The sequence below is a fragment of the Lonchura striata genome, chromosome 18 (genome assembly GCF_046129695.1).
Source record: "Lonchura striata isolate bLonStr1 chromosome 18, bLonStr1.mat, whole genome shotgun sequence".
Lineage (NCBI taxonomy): Eukaryota > Metazoa > Chordata > Aves > Passeriformes > Estrildidae > Lonchura > Lonchura striata.
The window spans coordinates 7,183,921-7,199,200 of NC_134620.1; the positions used below are offsets into that span (position 1 = coordinate 7,183,921).

The 15,280-nt window shown below is 48.0% G+C and overlaps 1 protein-coding gene across 2 annotated transcripts; it reads right to left on the minus strand.

The window, feature by feature from the left end:
* Positions 1-396: 396 nt before the first annotated feature.
* Positions 397-13,895, minus strand: YDJC (YdjC chitooligosaccharide deacetylase homolog). 2 transcript variants are annotated; one of them, XM_021549906.3, is made up of 6 exons: positions 13,790-13,895; positions 12,983-13,155; positions 5,119-5,278; positions 4,317-4,416; positions 3,241-3,418; positions 397-1,821 (listed from the first exon to the last, which is right to left on the minus strand). In XM_021549906.3, the coding sequence occupies exons 2-6, from the start codon at positions 13,138-13,140 to the stop codon at positions 1,512-1,514; spliced, it is 906 nt and encodes a 301-aa protein (XP_021405581.1). In that variant the 5' UTR covers positions 13,141-13,155; positions 13,790-13,895; the 3' UTR covers positions 397-1,511. The 2 variants fall into 2 exon arrangements, with proteins under 2 accessions (XP_021405581.1, XP_021405583.1); XM_021549908.3 differs by lacking the exon at positions 13,790-13,895 and adding an exon at positions 13,281-13,596.
* Between the last annotated feature and the right edge of the window lie 1,385 nt (positions 13,896-15,280).

Consider the following 15,280-nt stretch of genomic DNA (forward strand, 5'->3'; position numbering starts at 1 on the left):
CAGCGGCTGCAGTGCGGCCCGGCGGGCACGGGGCGGCGCTGCCCGGTGCGAGCGCTCGGGGCGCGGCTCCGTCCCGGCGCCCCCCGGCAGCAGCGCCGGGAGCGGCTTCGGGGCCGGGGCACCGCAGGGAAACGCCTGCCCTGCTCTCACCCGGCCCCGGCAGACAGCTAAGGCGTTTTCTATAATATAGGAAAGAATCGGGGGAAATACCTTCTACAGCATCCTCGATGGCTTTCCTACTTGTACAGGACAAAAACTTCTTATGTGTTATAGGAAAGGTCGGACAGTTCCCATTAATGATAGAGAGGGAGGCCCCTCCAGCGGTGTGAGAGCAGACAGGTGAGTGGGCTTAATTCACTCACGAGGTGTAATTAAACCTGAAAGCCTCCTGGAGCCTTGCAATAGAAAAGGTCTGAGTTTATTTTTTATTTAAAAGAATAATGATGATTTTATATTAAAAAATATTGTTAACAAAACCAATTATGTTAAATAGATCACTCTTGTGCAGAGAATTGAGTATAAACAATCTACAATATTTTTTCCCCATGTGAAAGTCCTTACAGGAATGACAGGGCTGCAGTTAAGAACCTATCAGCACTACTGGGGCTTGTTGGAGTTCGAATGCTCTGGTGACAGGAATAAAAGGGACAAATACAGGGACATTCTCCACTCGCAGCCATGCTCATGGTTGTCCTGAGGGGCAGTGGGCGGTGCAGGACCAGCTGCTGCTGCTCTCATACACAGCAGTTACTGAAATAGCAGATGGATCAACAGTTGCTGCTCCTGCAAAGTCATCCCAAAAATAAGAGGCCTCTCCTTAAAGGGCTACAGCTGATGTTACTTTCCTAGGCGGGGCTTAACACCAAGAGGCAACGTAAACAGGCAGAGACAATTCCTGCCGGCTGAGGTGGCTGCAGACCCCACGGGGCCACGTGTGACCCGACTGCTCCGACCAGAGGAAGGCTCTGAGGTTGACGCGTCCCTGCAGCCCTCACTGCCGGTGAGCAGGTACGAGTGGAGGGGCAGGGACTGGCTGGTTTCAGAGAACCAAATGCTGAAGGTCCGGGTCTCCTGTGGGTGGCCTAGACTGAGTGGGTGCTTCAAAGCAGCATCCGCTCCCCAGCAGGGTTCTTGTTTTGCTATCAAGTCTGAAAGGAGAAATGATCAGGCCCCTCCGGGTGCTGTGCTGCAGTGTCTCACAGCCAAGTCTGTGCCTGTGCTGCTCCTTTGCTGGCAGGAACTGAGCCCTGGGAGTGTGTGCTGCACTGGAGCACTGTGGAGGAGGTGTCACAGGAGTTTGGCACATTTTGAGCAGATGTTGTGGCCTTAAAACTGGCAGCTGGGGCTCTGGGGTACTGCCTGGAGCTGCTCACAGGGTGGTGGTGTCCATTCCCAGGCTGTTCACAGCTCCTGTGAGCTGTAGCAGAGCCTGTGACACTGGTAACAGTGATCTGGCTTCTCTGGACATCAGTGTCTTCAGAGAATGGATGCATGAATGCCTGCTCATTTATTTAAAGATCTTTGAATGAGCACAGCTGAATATTCCTGCTTTTGTAATGGCTCTGCAGCTCTGGCTTCATTAACGTCTGGAGTTCATGGAGGCGTTCCCAGGACTGTGAGAAATCATCTGGTCCTTCCCCACAGCCACCGACGGGTGGGACGCTGGGGTAGCCCGGGTGCACCATCAGCTCGATGGTCACCGTGCCGCTCTGCGCTGCCTTGGCCCTGAGCTGCAGCACGGCGCTGTCGATGGCGCTGCGGATGCTGCTGACAGACATGTTCCTGCCCATGGTGCTCAGGCCTATGTAAATGTCTGGCCACCTGCAGCCAGAGGAGGGAACACTGCTGTTAATGCTAAAGAGGCAGGTAGAGAATTGTGTTACATCCAGTGGATTAGGAATCAAAATTTACCTAAAATTTAAGATAGAAAATTAGGAGGAGTTTTAAAAAACTTTTAACTGTAAACAAAAGTAAAACCAGAACTTTTCCTGATTAAAAGCAGGATCCTACTTCAAGCAGCAGTTCTGCAGGGACAGGAAGGCCCAGCACAGCCCCAGCACTGTGTGACAGCACAACGGGTGTTGGGCATTTGTGAGCTTACAGGTGCATTTTATTGTCCCAAAAGGAAAAAGCAGTGCTAAACTGAGAAATGCCACACTATCAAAATAAATTAAGCCTGAATAACAGAAACAAAAGTGACTGAAATAAAATGGCAACCACCCAGCTAAAGAAGCCTTCTGCCAGAATATATTAAAGAGTCCCATAATTATAACTGGACAAAATGCTACTCCTAAAGAACACCACAAACAAGCAGTTTCTTAGCTTCACACAATTCTTTGTTCAAGTCTGGCTGCAAGTGTCAGTTTTAAGTGTGACCTGGACGAGTCCAGGAGAGCTGAGCCACTGCATGTGAGGGCAGAATGAAAATGTTTTCAGAAGAAATCAAGGCTGGACTCTTTAACTGAATAATCACAGAAGAGCCCAGCTCAGCTCTTATTGGGAAGGGAGAAATACCAGCCTGCTGCTGGTGTTCAGAACCACTGATACAAACAAAACAAAAAAAAAATCCCAGAAGATAATGTTTCCAGTGGACTGAGGAAGTAATGGCATCAGCCCCAAAGAACAGGTGACTGCAAGGGTCTCTAGTGAAAGGCCTTTAACCCATAAAACATTGTCTAAGCTTTTAAGAGAAGGATTTTACTGGGGGAAGGGATGAGCTTTCAGGGTTTGGCCCCTGAGATGCAGGACACTGACAAGGCTGTTTGCTTACAGCTATGGTACTACCAGCTCTCAGAGCTTATTGCTTCCCCTTAACAAATACCTGCTTCTAATTAGTCTCATTCCTGTTAGTCTCATTCCTGCTGCTTAAAACCCTTTACTAGGACAGGAAGATGAAAAATTATTTCTTGAAAGCTTTCCTTAGATAATACTTTTAAAATTCCAGCATTGATGCAGCATTTCTCCTGGCATTCCAGATGCCAGGCTGATGCAGCTTTACTAGAAAGGCTGAAAAGCATACCCTGAAAAGAACATTCCTTTTCAAATGGAAAGTGACTCATCTCTATTCAAACAAAACTTCCTAAGCCACTGTGCTCCTGGCACTTTCGTGCTCCTCCTGAACCTTTCTCTAGATCGAAAGAGAAAAGAGAAAGATGGTGTTCCATTTTTGAAAGATACTATCAGACACTGATACAATCTTAATGTTTTACTACAAAAAAGGATGAGTAATACCTGTCTTACCTTATTCCATGCTTTGTAAACACATCCACTGTGTTAAAAGAATCTTCTTCTACTCCCAGGTAAAAGTCCATCAGGGATGGTGGAATCCAGTCACAGTTATGGAGGCCTGGCTCTATGGGGACACGTGTGTACTTAATCCCATATTCCTCTAACACCTCTGCAAATACATGTCTGACCTCTGCAAGTAAAACCAGAGACTGCAGTCAGGAGTTGGACAACCAGCTTCTCGTGTCCCCTGCAAGCTGTTAGCACAGAGGCTTCTTTCCTTTCTGTGTTGAAGAAAATAAAATTTCATTTGATTTATCTTCTGCTGAAATCCATCTGCATGGGAGTTACCTTTTATACTGGAACATTTCTCCCTAAACTTCTGCTGTAGGTGCCTTGTCATCCTTCCTTCCAGCAGCCTTTAGTCTAAGTGAATGACTCTGGTGTTAAGAGTGCACCACAGGTGGCTGCACTGTCAGGAAAAAATTCTTCCTCAAGTCCTTGTACAGCCAGAGCAATGTTATCTGGAGGCAGTTAGTACTGGAGTGGGAAAACTTGGATTCTTTTCTCACTCTATTTTCCATCTGTGTGCCACAATGACTTTATTTGCAAAACAAGGACAAAAGATCCTTGCTCATCTCTAAAGCTGAGACCTGCAGGAGAGGACTGGGGTGAGAACACAGTGGACAGGATGGAGTTCTTGTAGTATCTGAAAGAGTCACCAGCTATTGTCAAGCTCCATCATTCCAGTTTAAACTGGCCAGCCTGCTGCTGGCTTTGGTCTGCCTCCTTCAGTGTGGGTGAGAACATGGAATTAGGATGCTGAGGAGAATTATTGGTCCTTGGAGGAAGAGGTGTAACCTTGGCCATTTGTGTCCTTAATGCCCTGGTGCTGCTATGGGAAGGCCCAGGCCTCCAAGCAGAGTTTGGGTCTGGGCAGGACTGTGGGGTCAGGTGGGAACATTCAAACTGCAACTGCCTGTGGTGTCTTGTGGTGGGGCTTATTGCCCATACAGGGAGCTGTGGCAGGGAGAGTCCCCTCTGAGCTGTCTCTTACCTGCTTGGTGCTGGGAAGGAGATTTCCTTCTTACCTGGGAGAACATGGACATGCTGGTGCCCATCCATGTGAGGAGGTAGGTGACCTGTCAGCTCATGGAACAGCTCCACCTGGGCCTTTAGCTCCTGCTTCACCTGTGAAGCAGAAAAGGGTCAGAGCAAGACCTGGCAGAGGCTGAGAGCAGGGGAGTGATGGGGCTGCTGGGACCTCACTGGGCAGGAGTCAGGACCTAGCTCAGGGGAGCAGCAGGTGCTGTGGTTGTACAGGGATGTGCAGCACTGCTGGGCTACCCAGAGCCTCCCTTGGGCACGGGGCTCTTTGTGGTTCTGCTTATGGGGATGGTGCTGATGGGGATGCTCTACCTACACAGGATATTTGAACACCCATTTCTGTTTAAAATGGATGCAGTTTTGATCACCTGAACATGTTCAACCTTGGTCATGGGGTGTAACCAGTCATCTCCTTAGAGAACCAAAACTTCTCATAAGCTGATCAAAAGCCTGGTACCTACTTAGGACTTTTCTGTCATTTGCTCTTTACTGATCTCTAGGTTCTTTGTAAATACCTGTTCCAATGCCCCCTCTACCTCCTCAGATAGTTAACAGTGTATACAGGCACTGAATCAGGGAGGAATGGATTCCCAGAGGCTGCAGAGCCTTTGGCAGAATGAGGCCCAGGACCTAAAAGCCAGCTCAGGCTGCACAGGCAGAGTTCATCCCTAAGCCTACTCACAGCTGAGATCTGGGAAAGGTCCTCAGCTGTTATGTGCTGGGATAAATGCAGGCTGATTTGCATCAGAAAGGCAAGTTGTACAGCTGCATGTGGCCTTCTCCTACCTCTGACATATTCAGGAGACCTTTTGATAGAGCTGTTCTGAATCCCATTTTTCCATGGAAGAATCCATCTTGGTTGAGCAGAGAAGAGTTTGTCTTGAGCACCTCACATACAGGAGAGCCCTCAGAGAGGTTGGCATGCAGGCCTATTGGGATATTATATCTGTAAGAGAGTGAAATGTCAGCCAAGCTTTGCACCTCCCTCACTGTGGTCAAAGAGGGGGAGATTAAACAGTAAGAACCACACTGATCTTGGAGGTGTTGCAGTGCTCACCGGAGTACATCTTTGTATCTCTGCCAGAAAGGATGACAGAGTGACCCCAACAAGAGCAGGACATCTGCAGGTAACAACCCTGAGCACTCTACCCAGGGCCAGCCTGTGAGTGCCCCCAAACCCTGCCCCCATCCTGGCTCACTGCACAAGGTATCTTGGGCTAAATGCTGTGACTGCACTCCAGGAACTGCAGTCACTGATAACCAACTGAAAAATCCAGATCTTGCAGCTTTTTCTAAAGTGCTCCCTTAGCCCTTGCTAGGTATCCCCTTGAGCTGTTCACCCTGTTAAAGATGGTATATTTATGAGACATTCGAGTTTTACTTGAAGTCTCCTAAAGCTGCCCTTAAGTAGAATCCAGTAATTTATATATAAACAGTGCTAAGGAAGCTGTTATGGCAACAGCACAGGCTACAGGTGGAAATACAAGGAGCTGCAGCTGGAATTGCCTGCAGTGGCCAGGTTTCTGTCTACTGCAACAATCACTCAGTGAGTGGCAAGGATGAGCTGTACAGAGCAGCATCTCCCTAGCACAGCCAAAGAAGGATTAGTGCAAGGAGGCCCTCAGTGAAGTGTAGAGCCTTGCTAAGGAGTTCAAGGGGTATAATTGATTACCCAGTTGCACATTTTAAGTTGCTGTAACATTCTTAAAAAAAAAAAAAAAACAAAAAAAAAAAAAAAAAACTACGGAGCTGGTGTGGCTGCAGAGCTCCCCTCAGGGCTTAGCAGAGTGCTGGCGTTTCCTTCTTGGTCTGTGCTGTGGATTCCCCTATGATGAGAACAGGACTTGTGCATGCTTGGATTTGTGCTGGTCTCATTAGCATTTCTGGAAATCCTCAGAATCAGTAGCCAAAATGATGCTTTGAAACTTTTTCCAAGACAACCCGTGGCCTCTGGCTGACCCAGTGAGTGGATGACAGAACTGCAATGTTCCATCTGTGCTGCCCAGTCTGAGTCATGGTGCAGAGTGAATTTCAAGGCAAGTCTGTGATGTTTTAAATCCTTGGAACTTCTGCATGGAGCTATTAAAAGTGGGTGTGGTGTGTCCCTGGTACAGCCCGTGTACCACAAGGAAAACAAAAACAATCTCCATTGAGGCAAAGGGTGCAAAACCGAGATCTTCCCCTTGTCTAATATCTGAAGCTGACTGGTGAAGCACCAGCTCACTGGAGACAGGACTGTGGATGGGACTGGACCATGACTGGACAGAGTCATTTAGCTCATTTTGTCCCTTGAAGGACTGAAAAATCATTTTTCCTGGCTCTTCCCATGTCTTGTGATCCAGGTAGATGGTGCAGTCAGTTGCTAGATACTACTTCTCAAGACATAAATGTTAGGAGTCAGATTGTATGCAACAAAATTAGTCCTTTGTGTGATTAAGGAGCTTGAATGTTTGTTTAATGGAGCAGAACAGCTTGTGGAGAAAAAGGTCCTCTTTGGCCTCTCTGATCTGGTGCTTTCTGTGCAGCAGGGCCCCATTGTTTCACTGATGATAAATGTTCATCATAGCAGGGGTCTGAGCACATGTGCACAGCAACTCCTGGCTAATACAAGAAGTGAAATTGTGTCACTGGGGGTGACAGGCAGCACAGGAGGCAGCTACAGTGCAGAAGGGCTGCTGTGGCAGGAGGGCTTCCCCTCCATCCTGTGGCCAGCTGGGCACCCTGCACAACCCCAAAGGCAGAGGGGAAGCCTGCGGTTTTATTTTGGTTTTCTTTTAGAAGTCCACCCCAGATTCTTGTCTCTGGGAAGTTCTTACTGCCTCAGCTGGAGTATTATTTGTACCACAGCCCACTGCTGTTTGCAAGAAAAAAAGGATTCCTGTGTTACCATGAATCAGCAGATGGACTTTTTCTGTTGAGTACTCTCTTTCTCATGTGTTGTGGGAGGGCAAGAAATGAACAGCTGAGCCTCTCAGTGTTGTCTCCCAGGAGCATCAAATGAACTGCCTCCATTGTGCAGTGCCTCAAATGCTGTGAGAGGGGCTATTTCCAGGAGAAGGCAAGTCCCTCTGACAGGTGTGGGACACCAAGGAGCCAAGGGCTGCACTGAGAAACTTGAGAGCAGCCCCTGGCCAGAGCCAAACCCAGCCCCAGAGCTGGGGAATGTGCAGAATGTGGAAGTGCAGAGAGAGCTGGCCTTGTCCTCGGGTAAGAGGAGACTCTGACTGTAACATTAGAGCGTGTTTCAGAGCTTTGCCTAACACCAGCTGAATATCTTAATAGTTTTATCGTGGAGTCAGTCCTGGTTTGACAGACTGAGCATGCTGAGGTGTCTGGAGAGGAACTGCGTGTGTTTAATGGCTCTGGGATAGAGGCACTGAAAGCAAAACTCAAAAAGCTGCACATGAGAAACTTGTTCAGAAACACTCGTGTGGGAGGTGCACAGAAGAAGGCATGCCGGGAAGGCTGTAAGGATAGAGGGAGAAGGGCAGATCAGTAGGCACAGCAGAGTGCTACTGCAAGCTCACAGGGAGAAAAGTCAAGGTGCAGGAGTAACCTGAGAGGGCCCACGTTTCAGAACACGTATGATTGTTTCTGCTACAGAAATACACTTTGCAGTTGCCCACATCTTTCAAAAGACTGTAAAATAGCCATTTTGATGGCTGAAATACTGAAGCAGAGACCAGCAGCTCTGCCCAAGCCATTTCCAGATGGGACAGGGTGGGCCCTGCTGGTCACTGCTGATCATTAACTGCTAATTGCTCACACAAGATTAAAAAAAAAAAAAAAAAAAAAAAAAGGTTGGTATTGGGCTTCAGGCAACAGGTTAGTTTCTGCACACAGCTACCATTGCAAAAACAAAATGATGTGAAGAATCTACTCGGTGTTCCTAAATCCTTTTTGGTGACTCTTTTAAATCGCAATGACCCTACCAGTCTATTTGGAGAGGCCCCTCTGTGTTTGCAAGTCTGTCCCAGTGCCCCAGGGAATGCAGAGATGAAGCAAGACTTAGCACAGGGGTTCACTTCACTCCTGATAGTCACAGGACATTGGCTACAGGTAAGTGCTCCTACAGCAGGAGCAATATTAGACTGAGCTGCTTGGGAACTTGTGGAGAAGAGGTTCAGGCCACTGAGGTCAATGCCCTAGTGAGCTGTTTGCACTGAAAGTTGCCTGTTACCTCTGTGGCTCTCTTCTCAGCATTCCCTGTAGAGGTGGGGGGTTAAAAAGGAGAGGCTTGTGCAGGAGGAACTATCCTTACAGCATGTGCTAAAAGGAATTCACCATGGAAAGATTTCTGAGTCAGCAGGCCTAGTCCAGTTATCAGAGAGGAAATACAATCAGTTAAACTGCTTAAACTGCTTCCTTTTCAAGTAGTTGCTTGTTTTGCCACATGAGTGCTCTGAATAAATGTCTCTGCTGAGGCAATGTGCAGCTGCAATCCCTGTGCACTGACCCTGGAGATGGGAACTGCACTGAGTCACTCTGTGGTTGGTGTGAGTGACAGTGTCCTGGGTCCTGCCTGCCCATGCCACAGGACAGTTGCAATGGCTGTAAGAATGATGAGATTTGCCAAGCACTGTTCCAACTGCCTTGCTGAAGGCTGGATGCTCTGGCACCACATAAGCATGGCACTTTACCCCTTTCCCTTAATGGGCAAACAGATCCCACCTTCAACAACCTATTGTATCACTCAGGAAACTGCTGATCATCAGGTTTCAGCCCAAGTGTGACCCAAGTCAGAGCCTCATGTAAATATCTGTATCTGAACATCCCACTCCAGTGAACACCCAAGTGTCTGAAGCCAGACAAAGCAAGGCTTTGAGTAAAAACGTGCACTTCTTAGTTTCCTCATGTTGGCATTTGTGCTCCTCACACACGCTTTCACCATTCAGTAATATCTGTCATCAAATAGCATATTTTTTTTGCTCTATTACTGCTAGAAACTTTTTCTTCTGCCAGAAATGCTCTAAAGCCTTTGCAGTGTTGAGAGCTGATGCTGTAACATAGCTTAGGGACCTGAGTTTCTGTTGTAATTACATCTTTGTATCAAGTGCAGCTCCTGTGACTGTAGCCTTACATCAGTAAAATGGGCTGTTGCCAGTGAAGTCAATATGATCTGGGATTCTAGTGTAAGGCTTCAGACTGGGTCCCACCCCTATCCAGACAGTTCAGCAGAGGAACTGTCTGTTGTGTGATTAACAGTCACATACAAGGGTTGATGAGAAAGCATGAGGGATTTCTAGATGAGTCAGATGTTAACTGGGAGGGTCAGAATTAAGTCACAATTTACACACACAATTTGCAATTAGTCCTGATGGGAAAGGAACTGAAAACATGGAGTGATTAAATGTGGCTTTGTTAGATTCTTCTGTTACATGTACCCAGACGTTCTGGGGGCTTTAGCTGATGTTCAGTACTAAATTTTAAAAAAACACCCAGGAAGACTGAGATTGTTGTTCTCAAATATGTCAATCTTCATAAGCTATTTGGACACAAATGAAAACAGGTCCTAAGGCTCAGTGACACCTGAACTGTTTGATGTAAAGGGGAGGGGAATACAGCAGCAAACTGTTAGGTATCTCTATTTCTATCTCCATACTTCTAAGGAAAAATTAAGGCGTGTCTTCATTTCAGGTTACAAAACAAGCCTTCCAGTTTCTGGGAAAGGCTCTGGAATAATCACCAGGAAGTCTGGCTGACTTCAAGGCAGGGCCTGTTAAGTAGAAAATTGAGATTATATTATATGGATAAGCAGGAAATCACAGTCAGTCAAGGCCCCATAAAGAGGAAAGTTTTGAGTTACTGAAAAAACCCTCAACCCACAATGGCAGTCTGTTCTCCCACCTGCTGCTCTGGTTATGTTCTGCTCTGGCAGATGGTATCAATAGGTTTGTCATTTGGTGATGAATCAGGCCTCTGCTGAAACTTCTCTGTTGCCAGAAATGAGTGTGCCCCTTCTTTCAGCCCAGTTGTGACAGTGGAAAGCCCAAGGTGCTGAGCCTGAATGTAAAGGAAGGTGTATTTTTTACTGCTTAGTTCTGCTGTTCTGCAGTTGGCTTGTGTTAGAGCTGATACAAAGATCTGCTGACTATCATCACATGTCTACCAAGGCTTTTAATCAAGGCTTGGGGCAACAGATGGTATACCCAGAAACCACAGAATTATTGTGAAAATGAAAGGAAGAAAGAAATTTCAGAGGAACTGTGTTCCTTTCTGAAGGATGCAAAGCCCTAACATTGTAGGGCAGCATGAGGTGCCTTAGGAAGGAAAAGTTGTCTACTTATTAATTAGCTCTGCCTGTGTCCAATTAGCTTAAAACCAGGTGAGGAGTGAGAGCTTAAGATTTGCAGTTACAAGCAATCATGCAATAGTTTATCAAGAAGTCATAAAAGCAGTCCATCACTCTGACAATCCTGGCACCATGTGTGTGAAAGACCAAATTCCACAGCACTGGAATGTGCCTCAGGAAAGGACAAGCTACTTGCTTTAAGCCTCTTCTCTCAGCTGGGGGTAGATCCACTCTTCCTGCTTATGCCACTGGTCAAGGCTGAATAAGGGAAGACAAACATGAGGAGAAAAAAAAAACAACAGGCAGACTTTCATCCCATAAAATAAAAAGCCTCAATATTTATGGTGGGATGGGAGATGTCACCAAGAAGGGGAAAGATGGAATAATATTGACAAGCAGTCAAGCAAGTGATACTTTCCCATTTCTGCACTGCAGGATGAGGAGGACTCAATGACATTTCTAGCAAGTCTGACCTATTTGTCATCTGTGTAGAAAGAGTTTGCATCAGCCTTTGTAACATGAACAAACATCTCAGGGGTGACACAGGGGTTTGTTTACACACACAGGTGCCAATTAACAGCAGCTGAAGCTGGGTTTCCATTACAGTGAGGAAACCTCTTCTCCACACCTACTAATGCTCCTGCCATGGCTGGGTAGAGCTGAATATACCTGCAGTTACACAAATGAGGAACTGTAGAACCTGTACTGTTGATCTTCAGAGCTGGCAGATGTTCCCAAAGTCACCCTGCTTATATGCTCAGAAACAGATTTAAATCAATTTCATTCACACTGACAATTCAAAATTACATTTCCCCCATGCCCATTCCCCACCCCCCCACCCTGCCAAAATCAAATAATCTAATTGTAGCAGCAGGCTGCAGCCTCTGTGGTCCCCTGCCCTCTAACCTGGCTTTTCACACCCATATCAGCTGCCAGCACCAGTGTCATGACCTGGATTCAAAGATGCTTTTTAAACCCCTGATTACATGGCCTACTTCCTGGCAATAGAAATGAGGCCAGGTGGATTCTATTTTAAAAGCCTGCTAAAGACCATGGCTAAAATAGCTGACAATATTACCAGACCACTGGGGCTTAAAGGGTTTCACAGTGCCTCTGTGTCTGAGGGATGTGCTGGTTTTATCTCTGTGCTTTATGTTTCATTTACTAATAGGATTTTAGGACCTTGCTGGTGTCATGCCTCTCCCCCTTCTCATTCCCTGACAGTTCCTCCCTTGATGTTTGTGGGGAATCTCTAACCTTTTTACAGACCAGATTGCCACTAACATGGCAATCTTCCACCACCCTGCTCCAAAGAAGCTACAAGCAATTTGCAAGTACCCCTAAAATCACAGCAAATTGAGGATGGATGCTCAGTGAGAACAAGGTCAGCAGGACTCCCACAAAACTCTTCCCCACAGCAGCTGCATTTGAAGCATAAGGTCTCAGTTTATTTAATAGCAATACAGCTCCTTTCATTTTCTGCTTTCCTACATTGTTTCTCAACCCTGATGTTCTCTCTTTCAGGACATATTTCTGCTTCCAAGCACCTGCCCACACCAGAGCTGAAGGATTAGCTGAGTTTTACCTCCTAAACACAAATAATGCTTCCTATTAAAGGATTTGCTGGACTAGACTATGAGACTGACACATAGCATTTGATCCACTGCAGAGCTAACTGTGCCAGCAGCCTCTGAAGTTAGTGAAGAAGTGAAGGTGGTAGGTACAAGGTATTGTCCCTTTCTTTATGTATGCATTTTTACAGATATGTTTATCAAGCCTAGAATTAATAGAAATATTGATGTGCTTTTATAAAAAGGTTTACAGGGTGGAGAAAAAGTCAGGTTTTCCACTGCTAAGTTTTATAAATAAGCCTTTGCAGAATCACACCTTTGCCTAATTCTGCAATGAGTCTGGCTGACCTTGTGTTCAACCTAGGTGAAATGGATCGATTAAATGAGCTTTAAAGACTTCTGTTTTTATGCTCATATACTTTTAGGGGTAGCAGACTGGTCTGAGTATATAATGTGCACTTTCCTTCTGATTATGCATTTTTAGAAGTGTGGAAGGAGAAAGTCTGAGAAACCCAAGTTCTACTAGTCAAATAGTGGAAATGGCTTCCTATCCTGGGGGGGGGGGGAAAGGTGCAGTGGCCAATACTAGAGAAAGACCATTACTGATATTAGTTAGCAGATCACTAATTTTACTATGAAGAGTCATAGTAAATGTGTCTGAATACAGTTTTCTCATACCAGCCTGAGCTATGATACAGTCTTTATTCTGGGGCTACAAAATACTAAATTTCCCAGGCTTGGTTTTCTCTGGAGGATGTCCACAAAGGAGGTAAAGAGAGTAGCTTACCTCCTTGCTAGCTTGGCTGCATCTGCTGCAGCACTTCCGTTGACTAGAAGGGACACATTAGATACCGCACCAGCCAGGAAACAGTCGACGATGCCTTGGTTTCTCCGAGGGCAATAGCCGAAGTCATCTCCAGTTACTATTAGCTTTACCTGAAGCATCCTTAGATGTCATCCCTGGCAAAAAAAAAAAAAAAAAAAAAAAAAAAAAAAAAAAAAAAAAAAAAAAAAAGTAAAAGGAGGTTAAATCGGAACACCCGGCAGCCGGTAGATCACAGGCAAACAGGAAAAGCCAGGCTTACCGCGGGCAAACCTAATCGTGACTCAGCCCCTGACTAACTCCTCCTGCTCCAGCTCAGCCCGCCGCTGTCTCGCAGTTTGCACAGCGGTAGGATTTGCGTGTGGCCGGCGGGCTTACACCATCCCTGCCAACTCCTGCCGGAGAGCACCAGCCGTACCCTCCCTTGGGGGGGCAAACCTTGCGGGCACTTTGTACCTCTGGCGATGAGGAGCGAAAGCTCAGGGACTCGGTGGAATGATTTAATCGATCCAGAGTGCGTCAGAGGGTCAAATTCCATTCCCGGGCACACCCTCGTCCGCGGTGCCCGGTGAAATGGCACGGGTGCGATCACCTGAGGCAACCCTGCCGCCGTGACGTCTTTGCGGCCACCTATCCCCGGCTCCATCGGGCGCGGCCAGAAGGGGCGCGGGCCGTGTCCCCGGGGAGAACCGGGACGCAGCGGCCTCCGGCGGCCCGGCCCTGCCTTCCCGCTGCGGCCAGCCCCCCTCCCGCGCCCGGGGCGGCGCGTACCTCCGCTTCGGCCCGATCCGGCTCCCAGGGCCGCCGCCAGGTGTGGGCGGCCGCGGCCGCCGCTGCCCCTGGGGGGACGCTGGCCCCGGCGGCGGAGCTGTGCCCGCGCCGCCCGGCCGCGCATCCCCCTGCCCGCGGCCCCGGCGGGAGATGCCGCGGCGAGGCGAGCACGGGGCGGCCCCGCCGGCGCCTCCGAGCGCGGCCAGCACCGGGGAGCCCCAGCGGCGGCCCCTGGCGGCGGCGGCCCGCAGCGCCGCGCGGCCCGGCACGGCACGGCACGGCCCGCCCCGCGGGACCCGCGCCTGTCTCTGGGCGGTCTCTGCTCCGCATTCCCCAGGTGAGACCCGCCTGGGCTGAGCGTGCGACGAGCAATTCAGTGCGTGCTCTATGCTGGCTTCTGCGCAAAACTGATGATCCCAACGATGCCACGGATATATAATCCTGCAATCAGTGGCCGTCACAGTAACCACTTGCTTGTTTTCCCCCACCTTGGTTTGCTGGCAGTGTACACTCAGCCTGACTCCAGAGTCGCAGGGCAGCAGACCCTGGCCAGGTCCCATGGCTCTTGGTGCTGGGCTAGAGAAGGGCAGGGAGAACAGATGAGAGTTTCACAAAGGGCAGCTTTAACATGCTGGATGTCAGCCAGTTCTCCATCAGGCGGCATGTAAAATCTTATTTGTCCCGGCACTGAACTGCTTTTTCTTACTGCAGAAAAGCTGTTCTGGATCTACCAGAATGAAAGCGAAAGTGCTAAGTACTCAGCTTGAAATGGAGAGTGGAAGATACTGTTAGCCTGCATTTTTCACCTGTGGAAGAGGATGAAGTTCTATCAAAGCAGAATGACCCCTTTCTTGGTCTGTAGTGTTATCCCAAAACAACAAACTCATGTTTGAGGTAGGGAGAATGGCAGCTCAGAAAGTGCCATGGTAACATGTCCATGGATCCAGGGTAGCTGTCTTGGTGTTTGCTGTAACTTGTTCCAGGAAGCAGGGATCACACTGGGACTAGGACTCTTCCATGGATGATGGTGATTTCCACCTCTGAACCTGTGCCAGCATGGAGGTAAGTGCAGAAACAGCTGACAAGCCAAGCACTGGCTTCTTGGAAGAGCAGCTGGAGTGAAATGGGTTGGAAAAGGGTTTAAGGGTCGTTTCTGTGGGAATGGACTGACAATCCTGCTGCTTAATTTGTGTATAAAGAAACCAGTGCCTACAGGTGTCTCATTTTTCAGCAGAGTTCAATTCCTAAAAGACAGCCAGCATGCCCATGCCCCAAAGTCAAGGACATGACTTGTAGGCACAGCCAGAGACTGACTGTCTTCAGCAAAGCAAGGACCATCAGTTTGGAGACAGAAGCACACTTCAGCAGAGGAAATTGCACCCTTTTCACACCTGAACTTTGAAACATCTGTGTGGGGGAATGAACATCTGTGGGAGTAGTGGTTTTCCAGGTCTGTCTCCCTACAAGGAATTTGGAATCACTGAGTTGAGG

Excerpts from the sequence above, each read along its gene's own strand:
- YDJC (XM_021549906.3), bottom strand. The coding sequence starts at position 13,140 with ATGCTTCAGGTAAAGCTAATAGTAACTGGAGATGACTTCGGCTATTGC. Across the intron at positions 4,417-5,118 it reads GTCTCCTGAATATGTCAGAG|GTGAAGCAGGAGCTAAAGGC; the intron begins GTAGGAGAAGGC and ends TCTGCTTCACAG. Across the intron at positions 1,822-3,240 it reads TTTACAAAGCATGGAATAAG|GTGGCCAGACATTTACATAG; the intron begins GTAAGACAGGTA and ends CTCTGGCTGCAG.